Source organism: Pyrus communis, chromosome 16 (assembly GCF_041283825.1).
Source record: "Pyrus communis isolate YQ-2024b chromosome 16, ASM4128382v1, whole genome shotgun sequence".
NCBI classification, from domain to species: Eukaryota; Viridiplantae; Streptophyta; class Magnoliopsida; order Rosales; family Rosaceae; genus Pyrus; species Pyrus communis.
The window spans coordinates 12,212,374-12,223,933 of NC_142580.1; the positions used below are offsets into that span (position 1 = coordinate 12,212,374).

At 35.8% G+C, this 11,560-nt stretch overlaps 1 protein-coding gene across 1 annotated transcript; it reads left to right on the forward strand.

Moving 5' to 3' along the window:
* The first annotated feature begins 243 nt into the window (after positions 1-243).
* Positions 244-8,039, forward strand: LOC137731635 (amine oxidase [copper-containing] alpha 2, peroxisomal). Its single transcript, XM_068470801.2, has 5 exons — positions 244-1,103; positions 5,934-6,318; positions 6,699-6,812; positions 6,984-7,522; positions 7,686-8,039. Exons 1-5 carry the CDS (start codon positions 322-324, stop codon positions 7,885-7,887), a joined length of 2,022 nt encoding a protein of 673 aa, XP_068326902.2. The 5' UTR covers positions 244-321; the 3' UTR covers positions 7,888-8,039.
* Positions 8,040-11,560: the final 3,521 nt, after the last annotated feature.

Consider the following 11,560-nt stretch of genomic DNA (forward strand, 5'->3'; position numbering starts at 1 on the left):
AATTGACACATGTAACCAACATTTAATGAGATAAATTTATTAATAAAATGATTTTCATACACTTTTTCTTTCTAGTCATTGGTTTAAATAAGACAAATAGATTAATGGTCAAGATTAAATATAAGTGGGTACTAATATGCTAAAAAGGGTGTACGTTTATCATTTCTTACTTATTAATTGACATGTACATATTATTTGTCACATCATATAATTGTTAAAAAAATGTGATACCACTAGTAATTTCCTTTTACAATATGACCAGAAACGGACTATTTATGGAGGCTTGATACGTTCGCTTATTTGATATGCACAAGGAAAGCCATGGCGGCTTCAACTATGAAACTAACGCTCTTCTTACTCCCTTTGTTCTTCACCTTCTCCCTAATAATCTCAAGCCACCACCCACTAGATCCCTTAACCCCATCTGAATTCAAAAAGGTCCGAACCGTAGTGAAAAAATCATACCCATCTGGCCTCAAACACAACCTAACCTTTCAATACATAGGTTTAGACGAGCCAGACAAACCAGTCCTCCAATCATGGCTTTCATCAAAAACCAAATCAAATCCCCCTCCTCGACGAGCCTTTGTCATCGCACGCCTCCACAAAGAAACCCACGAGCTCGTGGTCGATTTATCCAATCGTTACATAATTTCCGATAAAGTTTACGGTGGAAATGATGGTTACCCTATGCTCACCAACGACGAACAAACAGCGGCAAGTGCACTTCCGTTTTCCTATCAACCATTTCTCGATTCGGTTAAGAAGAGGGAGCTTAACTTGTCCGACGTTGTTTGTGCCACGCTTACAGTTGGGTGGTTTGGGGAGGAGCATAGCAGAAGAGCTATTAAAATTCTGTCTTTTTATAAAGAGGGCACGGCTAATGTGTACATGAGGCCCTTGGAGGGAGTATCTTTGTTGGTTGATCTTGATGAAATGAAAATAGTGGAGTATTATGACAGGTCTAGGCTTCCGATGCCGAAGGCTGAAGGAACGGAGTATCGGCTGTCAAAGCAGAAGCCGCCATTCGGTCCGCCGCTGAATGGTTTCGTTATCAAGCAACCGAACGGACCCGGGTTCAAAATCGTCGGGCACAAAATAAGGTTAGCTTTACGTGAATTTACTTTAAGAGAAATGTGTGATCACAAGAAATTTCGCACAGAGGTTGATTATCTTCATTTCAACAAACCATTTTTATGTTTAACAGTTCCTCTTAATTCTGTTAGTACTTGTTCAATTCAGACTTGTGGCTGCAAAGAAACCCCAACTTATAAAGACGCAAAAAAGGTATATAAAAGAGAAAAACCTTGCATAAATTATTTTCATAAAAATAAAATAAAACACCCCAACTTATGATAATGAAGGTGGACCGGAAAATGAATATGAAAAATTAGTATTCGGTCTCTAGTATTTAATGTTCATTGATTAAGACCTTATTAGTTTTTAGATTTTGATCAAAGTTCTTATCATTAATATATTAATGAATTACATGTAAGTTACATAATTTTTATAATAAAAATTAGTAATTGATTTAGAGTTTTAATACTCACACCCTTATTAAACTACTAATTAATTTTCAATTCAAACATTTCTAAAATATAAAAAATAAAATTAGAGTAAGTTTGTATGTAAGATCCCACATCGACGACTTGAGGGTTGAGCCTGGGCCTTATATGTCCATGCCCACATGTACCTTTCAGTGAGGCCTTTTGGAGCTGCGGCTTACAGAAACAAAACCGTGCGGTAGCTCGTCGTGGGGTCAGACCGGTGCGCCGGGTTCCACCGCGGTCGAGAATGCCAAAGCGGACAATATCACTGCGAGGGAAGGCGGGATGCGACAATTTGGTATCAGAGCCGGACTCAGGCTCGCGCGGTGTGCCGACGAGGACGTCGGTCTCCCTAAGGGGGGTGGATTGTAAGATCCCACATCGACGACTTGAGGGTTGAGCCTGGGCCTTATATGTCCATGCCCACATGTACCTTTCAGTGAGGCCTTTTGGAGCTGCGGCTTACAGAAACAAAACCGTGCGGTAGCTCGTCGTGGGGTCGGACCGGTGCGCCGGGTTCCACCGGGGTCGAGAATGCCAAAGCGGACAATATCACTGCGAGGGAAGGCGGGATGCGACGGTCGAGAATGCCAAAGCGGACAATATCACTGCGAGGGAAGGTGGGATGTGACAATTTGGTATCAGAGCCAGACTCGATCCTTATATGTCCATGCCCACATGTACCTTTCAGTGAGGCCTTTTGGAGCTGCGGCTTACAGAAACAAAATCGTGCGGTAGCTCGTCGTGGGGTCGGACCGGTGCGCCGGGTTCCACCGGGGTCGAGAATGCCAAAGCGGACAATATCACTGCGAGGGAAGGCGGGATGCGACGGTCGAGAATGCCAAACGGACAATATCACTGCGAGGGAAGGCGGGATGTGACAATTTGGTATCAGAGCCAGACTCGATCCTTATATGTCCATGCCCACATGTACCTTTTGGAGCTGCGGCTTACAGAAACAAAATCGTGCGGTAGCTCGTCGTGGGGTCGGACCGGTGCGCCGGGTTCCACCGGGGTCGAGAATGCCAAAGCGGACAATATCACTGCGAGGGAAGGCGGGATGTGACATTGTACCCATTAAATTTTTATAAAAAAAAATTGATTTGTACTCATATTTAAATATACCAATTTGTTATATGAAAAATGTACCTCTTTTTAATATAAAATGTACCCATTTTTTTATTTATATATAAACTGCATTTAATCTTTTCTCTAATCTATTTGTGAACTTATATGGGTACATTCTATTTCGTTGATTTGAGAATGTTTCTATATCAAGTTTAATAAAAGAAATTTAATAATGTTATTAAGCTGAATATCTCTTTCTTTTTCCTTTTTTTTTTTGAAAAATGTACCAATGATTTGGTACAATAATTTTTTAGTTAGTTTTTATGAACGTACCCATGTGTATATATATACACACACAAAATATATTGGAAAGTATAATTTATTTTTAATCCCATAAATTATGAGGTTTTATTTTAAATCTGATTAATATAAATAGCTACAAATTTCATTTTTAAGTTAAAAATATAATAACCTACATAGAAATACATTATTACATTAATATTAGGAATTTTGATAAAAAACTAAAGACCACGAAGATTTGAGTAAAAAAACATTGGTAATTAAGGACCACATTCAAAGTGTCCCGAATGAGTATGGGCCAGTTAGCCTCAATTAGTTAAGTGTTAGGTTTGCTTTTAGAAAACCGACAAAAAGAACAATCTGTCTGGACAATGTAGAAGCGACATGTCACTTGAAATAAACAATGACTCTAAGAATTTATTTGAAAGTATTTTTAAAATAACTAAAAGCGTTTTTAGATAAAATATTTTTGGGTTCTAAAACTTTGCAGAATGCACTTTAAGCGTTTTTGCAATATTCACTTGCATTTTTGTTAATTGATACAAAAAATATTTTCACCAAAAACACTTTCAATCATTTGAAAATCATTATTCTTGACTTTAGTTGACTAGTTGGTTTGTCCCCCAGAATTTTCATATGACAACAAACTTGAACGATAAATATTCCACAAATTAGGCGTAGAATTGTAATTAGACATTACAAATTAAAATTTGCAACCTTGAGTCTTGACTATGTAATCACAAGACAAATGCCGGCAATGACCTGGCTAATGTACAATAGTGGAGCCATGAATTCTTTGGTGGGTGGGCTAAACTAAAATTATTACGAGGAGATCAAATGGTTAAATTTTTTTATTACTTACATAAAGTTACACAATAACAAGCCTGAAAGTAATAATTTAAAGTAAGAAATTTAACTATGAATAAAGCAAGTTTCAACTAGATTTAACAAAGAAAACATTTGAAGTTGCAACTTATTGTAGAAAGATACGTACATCATCAATCTTGTCATAACAATTTAACAAATAAATGAAAAAGTACCTATTCAAGTTAATGGAATTGAAATCCTTTGTTATTTCTTTTGAATCAATCTTTTCGGCAAGCTCTTTTTAATGTACACAACCATTGAATCTGCTAAAAATTCATTCTCTATCTTGTTGCGAAGTCTTGTTTTAAAGTACCATTGTACGAACTCTTAAAACTCTTAAAATTAAAGCAATAAACAAATAAAATCATCAAGACATAAGAATAAAATGGTCAGAAACTTACCTATTGATGAGAAAAATCAATAAACTTTCTCATCGGGACAAAGACTTTCTAAAAAGTGAAAAATCGTCAATGTTGTACCCCAAAAGTCAAAAAATAAAAAAAAACTACTCATATGAAACCTAAAATAATAAAATATTAAATCCATTTTTTAAAATTGGATGACTAGGAAATCTAAACTAATCACTATAGACTACTTCCTATAAACTAATAAAATAAAAAGACTTATTGGGACGTGTGTCTCATTGTGTGTAGTATTTGAAATATAATAATAAAAAATTTTGATATTGATTAAAGTAAATAATTTATGTAATATTTATTCACTCTTACTTTTTCTATAAGTAATCCTATTTTGCAAAACTTTTACTTATTGGATGGATTATAACAATTAAAAATAATATAATAGTCTAAATTATCAGTATTTTTAACCTTAAACAACTAAAATTCTCCCTATGCTAGAGCCCACCCTTAACTGTTACTGCCTCCGCCCTTGCTAATGTATACGTGTATTGTACATCTTTGTCAACTGGTGAGTCCTTGTCCTAATGGACTTAAAGATTGAAGCTCATTGTCTTGTTATGGTGCCGCATGGTATTGAATTGTTGATTTTAAAATATGGAATTATTGACTCGAAAATAAGGAAAACGATGGATCCATCTGGACCACTATGGTTATATATTAATGAGTAATATTAGGGAGATTAAATTTTTTAAACCAAATTTATAAATTAAATGATGTGGTTGGAGATGATTGAATTATTAATTAAGTATCGATTAACGTGCTTGTTCTTATTTGTGACACATCATTTAGTTTGCAAGTTAATTTAAAAAATTTAGTCTTCATAATATTACTCTATATTAATGCATAAAGGATGGGACATGGATCCTCTCCGGATCCATGCATCCTAATCCTAGGGATCCACCAATCCGGGCCATTGAAATTTGATCCAACGGCTAAAGTTGTTATAACTTTTAAAATGAACCCCTATTTATAGCCGTTGGATCAAATTTAAATGACCTAAATTGGTAGATCCCTAATATTAAGATGCATAGATCCGAAGAGGATCCATGTCCTAAAGATGGATCCATCTGGACCACTATGAATCCATCTGGACCATTATGGTGCCGCTAGGTTAAGCTTTACCAGTGCTTGATTTTTCCCCCTTCCTACGCAAGGCTTAAAATTTAGAAATTGGAGTATTGATCTGAACTTGACCCAACTGAAATTTTGGTTCATAATTTATAAATTTATAAGTATTTGTCTCTAAATTTGTCACAATGTGGAGTTTTAGTTCTTTTGCATAACACTGTTCAAATTTTTGTCTAAAATAAAGGATTACAAGGGGAAAAGAAAAAGAAAAAAAAAAGAGATGAAAATTTTAACTGAGTTATAAAAAAAAAAAAAACAAATCATTGATCTATATTGTGACAAGCTTAGAGCCCATGACTCAAAAATTTTTAGTTTATACACCAAATTCTAATTGAATCAAAATTCAAAAGCCAATACTCTATTTTTCTCATCAGAATGTGATCGCGACAGCCAACACTAACAATAATTTTTTCATATTTTAAAACATAAAAAGTAAAACAAAAAACAAAGAACATGGAGGTGGAGACTATACTATTAATTTTTAGTTTTGGAGCCAAAATTCATGTTGGTTTAAGGCTTAGCTTTAACTTACCTTCTATTCATTATGTTGTTTGTCTACAATCACTCATTAATTTTCTGATTTATAAGTCCAATATTCATTCAGCTGGGCTAATTGGGATTTCCATTTGGGATTTGATGTTCGAGCTGGTCCAATAATTTCGTTGGCATCAATCTACGATCTAGAAAAGGCTACATATCGTCAAGTATTATACAGAGCGTTCGTATCCGAGCTTTTTGTGCCGTACATGGACCCAACTGAAGAATGGTACTACAAGACCTTCTTTGATGCCGGTGAATATGGTTTTGGTCAACTGGCTATGCCACTTGAGCCCTTGACTGATTGCCCTGCCAATGCTGAGTTCTTGGATGCATACTATGCTGGGGAGGATGGTACTCCTGTTAAAATATCTAATGCTTTTTGCATATTTGAGCAACAGTCTGGAAGTGTCTTGTGGCGTCACACTGAATATGCAATTCATGGAGAACTGGTAGGGCATCAAATTGATTTTTAACTTCAAGTTGAACAAGTCCTTTCTTGTATTTCTTATCGTTGTTCATTTATTATGGTTGATTGTTAATTAAACATATCGATTGTCGCGTTACGTCATGCCATTAGCCGATGCAACATGCATGGTTTGAATGTGTGGTCCATTTTAGCATTTTCTTAACATGTGGAGAAAAAATTTGAGTCAAAACTTTTCCTGCCACGTTGCAGGTTGGGTGACACACACTATCTAGTTAAAATATAATATTTGTTACAAGTTCTTAATTCTGATTCAAAATATATTACACATTTTATGCCTGAATTTTCAACCGACGTTGTTTGCCACTGTGTTGTATTCTAACATGACAGATCTTGGTTTTACAGATAACGGAGGTTAGGCCAGAACTGAGCTTGATAGTGAGGATGGTCGCAACTGTTGGCAACTACGATTACATACTCGACTGGGAATTTAAGCCAAGCGGCTCCATCAAAATTGGGGTATGATAATTGATAAAGATGGATAGTATTTTAATTTGTTTGCCATCGATCGGCATAAGATTTTACATTCATTTTTTATAATAATTCAGAGAAAAAGTAGACATGGAGGAGTGAATAAATTGTCATTAGGTGTTTCTGCGTTGCAGCTAAACCATTTTCTTTTTCAAACAGGTAGGCTTAACAGGAATACTAGAAGTGAAGGCTGCAGATTACACTCACACTAGTCAAATAAAGGAGGATGCTTATGGTACATTGCTAGCAGATTATACAATTGGGGTGTACCACGACCATTTCTTGACCTATTACCTTGATCTTGATGTGGATGGTGAAGCCAACTCCTTTGTCAAAAACAATTTGGTGACCAAAAGAGTGACAGACAAAAACTCACCTAGAAAGAGCTATTGGACAGTTGAAAGTGAGACAGCTAAAACCGAATCGGATGCAAAAATTCAGTTGGGTTTGAAGGCATCGGAGCTGGTTGTGGTAAACCCTAACAAGAAGACCAAACCTGGAAACAGCATCGGTTATCGTCTAATTCCAGGGTCAATATCAAAAGCACTTTTAAACGACGATGATTACCCACAAATCCGAGGTGCATTTACCAATTACAATGTATGGGTCACACCTTATAACAAGTCTGAAAAATGGGCTGGAGGACTATATGCTGATCGGAGCCATGGAGAAGAAACACTGGCTACTTGGAGCCTCAGGTATATTTAAACAATTAATATTATTTAATTATAGATACTGTTAAGGATATCAAAATTTTAAATCAAATTCGCAAACCAAATGATGTGTATATGTGATCAGTAACAATTTTAGACATATGTTTGTGTAGATTTCTTTTGTTCTAAATTATGTGAAAATGTGCAGGAACCGAGAGATTGAAAATAAGGACATAGTGTTATGGTACACCGTGGGGTTTCATCATGTTCCTTGCCAAGAAGATTTTCCAATTATGCCAACATTAAGCGGTGGATTTGAGCTTCGGCCTACAAATTTCTTTGAGAGCAATCCTGTGCTTAAAACGAAACCTCCAAGTTCTAAGCATGTTAACTCCACAAAACAACCCTAATTTCAGTAGTTTTCGTTTTCTTTTTCCCCTACTAAGACTTTTGTAATATGTCAGTACCCAACAAAGATGTTAAATTGACTGTAATTTACCCCTTTTTTTTATTTTGTATAACTAAGGGAAATCTGATTTTAATATATCCTCAAGTGGATTCATGATCTTTTGTTTGGATAGCTTCTAGGATGTCAAACAATACAAGGACAACAGATTCAAAGCATACAACTATTGAGAATGGTAAAAAGAGATGGGCTTCAAAACTTGCGTATCACTAGCTTGCAGCTTATAGAGAAATGGTTGCTCAGACCCTATATAATTTGCATCTAATTTGGTACCCTAGATTCAAGGAAAAGTCTTTGTTCTCGAGTGTGAATCGTATTCTAATTATGGAATTTCAAACTTCTATAATTGAGATGCCATAAAAAAAATAAGAGTAAAATTCAATATCATAATAAAAGTCTAAAACCCATAATACACTCAGTAGTAAAAATAAACCCTTGCTCGATAAAATACGATTTGTGGCGCAAAAGGTATTTGAGCAACGAAATTTTAATACTCGTTGTGCAAAGTATATAAAGAAATAAATAGAATAAAAATTTTGCACAACAAAAGCTATATATTTCATCTCGCAGAGTCAATGTATTTTCTTTTTTATATTTTAAATTGTAAAAAGAAATTATTTTTTACACACCCTGACCGGAGTCAAGGCATGTTGGCCATCACCCGAACCAAAGTGTGAATGATGTAAAAATGTAAATAGATTAAAATCGAAACTAGAACTTATTTCAACTACTAAAGTGAGTGCGCAGTAGTGGGTAGAACCCATAGAATACAAATGTTCAGAGCATAGATGATAAATAGTGTAGTCGAAACTAGAAAAGTACTTAATACACAATGCGATAAGTTCCTACGTTTAAATAGGAATATGTCAGAGTCGTCGCTAATCCTCGCACGCCACATAGTAGGTCAGCTATCTGGTACCGTTTGGTACGTGGGACGGGACGGAACAGAGTGGGATAAGGCGTTCCGTCCCACGTTTGGTGCGCCTAAAACGGGTGGAACGAGCTGTTCCACGGGACGAGTTTTGGGTGAATTTTCATTCCACCTCACCCCCCTGGAACGACTCGTTCCACATCCGTGGAACACAAAATTATAACATCTCCGTCTCCTTCTTCTTCCTCCTTGTTTCCATCCGAGGGCATCTTTGCTCCCGCTCTGTTCCGTTCCGTCATGTCCCATCTCGTCCCGTTTCATTCCGTTCCGTCCCGTCCCGTCTGCATACCAAACGATACCTCTAGGACCTGGAGGGGCGAAAAACAGAAGGGTGAGTGGGCACAAAAATAAAGATTTATAAAATTCATTTATTTTCTGAACATACTAACCCCTCGTTGTGAAACATGTATAGTTTCTAGAAAATCATACTACGTATAGGTATGAAATCAAATGCAAAGCAATAGTAAATCTAGAAGCATGCCACATCACAATCTCAATAGCAATATAAATATATTATGTGCTCAACAATCTATACTAGCAAGCAAGTCAGAGTCGTCTAATGTGACCTATACGACTGCACCTATTGCTCATTAATCTATGCTAGTACACGAGTTAAAGTCGCCTAACGCGACATGTACGACAGAACTAGGTGTAATAATATACGCTCTAGTGCTACAATCATGTGAAGACTAGTGCTATTCGCTTTCACATACGAGTCGGAATTGCCTATTGCAATTTGTACAACAGGACTAGCACCTACTTGAATCCAAGGCGAGCGTGCAGTGGTAATGTGAACAACATGTGAAAGACTAGCCTGGCCCTGGGCTGAGCACTAACACTTGGGTGTAGCAACGATGAGTAGACTATATGAATGTAAGCATGCCATAATGATTCAACAACCTCAAACAACATAATAACCTTACCTGGACCTACCTGCGCATCCCGTAATTATTTTAGCATTTCACAACAGTACAACATTTATGAGTAGGTAAAATGCATATGAATATGCCATGACCATATATAAATCACAACCACATGATAACATTTTAAAATTAATAAAACATGGCATAAAATGCATAAATCAATTAAAAAGCATTTGTGGAAACTATAAAGTGTGTGTGTGTATACACAGATTGCTTAAGGGGAGGGATCCCCATTTTTCTAAAAAAATGGGAACATGCTCCCCACCGTTGGATTTAACTTTAATGAAATTGTGTGGTTGAGATTGTGTGGCCTGTGTTTTAATCTTAATCACACAATTTCATTAAAAGTCATCTAACGGTGGGGAGCGTGTCCCCATTTTTTTGAAAAAATGGGGATCCCTCCCCTTAAGCAATCTGTGTACACACACACACACACACACACAGAAACAAAAATGCCCACTCACTGATATATCGATGGATCGTAGCCCCCTATTTAAAATATAAAAGATCAAAATCAAATGAAAAGAGCTGGCATGCGAAAACAATGACACAAAGTAATGTAGCTGTTGTTGGCTTGGCTAATTAGAATTTAGATTGCAGAGCAAAGACCAATATTATCAGTATCATATCATACGAATGGACACATGAAAAACATAATTAATCAATATTGTCTATTATCTAACTATTAGAATCTTCAACTCTCATTAGGTAGTAGCAGTTGGACATGTAATCCAATAAAAATAAAGCACGATGTTACGATCGTGTTATGTAATTAAGAAGTAGAAGACTTGCTAATGGTGTTCAAAAAGAACAAGACAAGACTTGGTAAACTTATACAACTAACAATTATAACGCTGGTATATGTCATATAAATCAATAATTCAACTCTAGCATAAATAGATTTATACTTTAATTGGAAGATTCAAAACTTCAAAATTACCATCTATCTGTAAAAAAGAGCTTGTTTTCTATATGAAAGTGTCTTAGGGTTTTTCCAGAATAGAACATGGGAGAAAAATTATGTAACGGTTATTTTTCTTGTAATTTTATCCTGTACTTGATGGTAATTATATAATAGGGTAATAAAGACATTTCACATTTAAAGTAAGTTGGGTGTAAAAAGAGGTTATTTGGATTCAAATAAAAATTTTCCAAAAATTTAAGGGGAAGGGATGCTACCTCAACCCAGTGCCAGAGCATACTGCAAATTTCTTTGAGGATTTATAGAGGAGTTCTACAAATTGCCCACCAAAATGGATCGTCAACACAAGACTCGAACCTAGACCTTTTCCTAATGAAGAGAACGATCTTTAGTAACTCAACTAACTTTCATCGGCAATGATATTGCTACGTTTAACCTAATTAAGAGGAGAAAAAGATTTGAACTTGGAACGTAATAAGTTGAAAATGAAATCTAATCCACTAATAATTCACCACTTGCTACCCTATAAAGATGTTAAGTACTGTAACTAAGTATGTGTAAATAGTGTTTTTTTAAACGCTTTGGGCATCTTGTGTCCTCAAGTTGATTGATGAGCCAAAAAGAAAAAAGAAAAAAACATACAAGATTAAACTTCTATTATTTCAAAATTTAAATCCTAATAAAGGGACCAAACATAGGAATCCAACTGGTTATCGTTTGATTCCACGGTCAATTGCAGGATCCCTTTTGTTAGAGGATGAATACCCACAAATTCGTGGTGCTTTTACCAAGTACAAGCAGTTTGGGCCCTCAGGTATGGTATTTTGGGCTTGCTTTTACC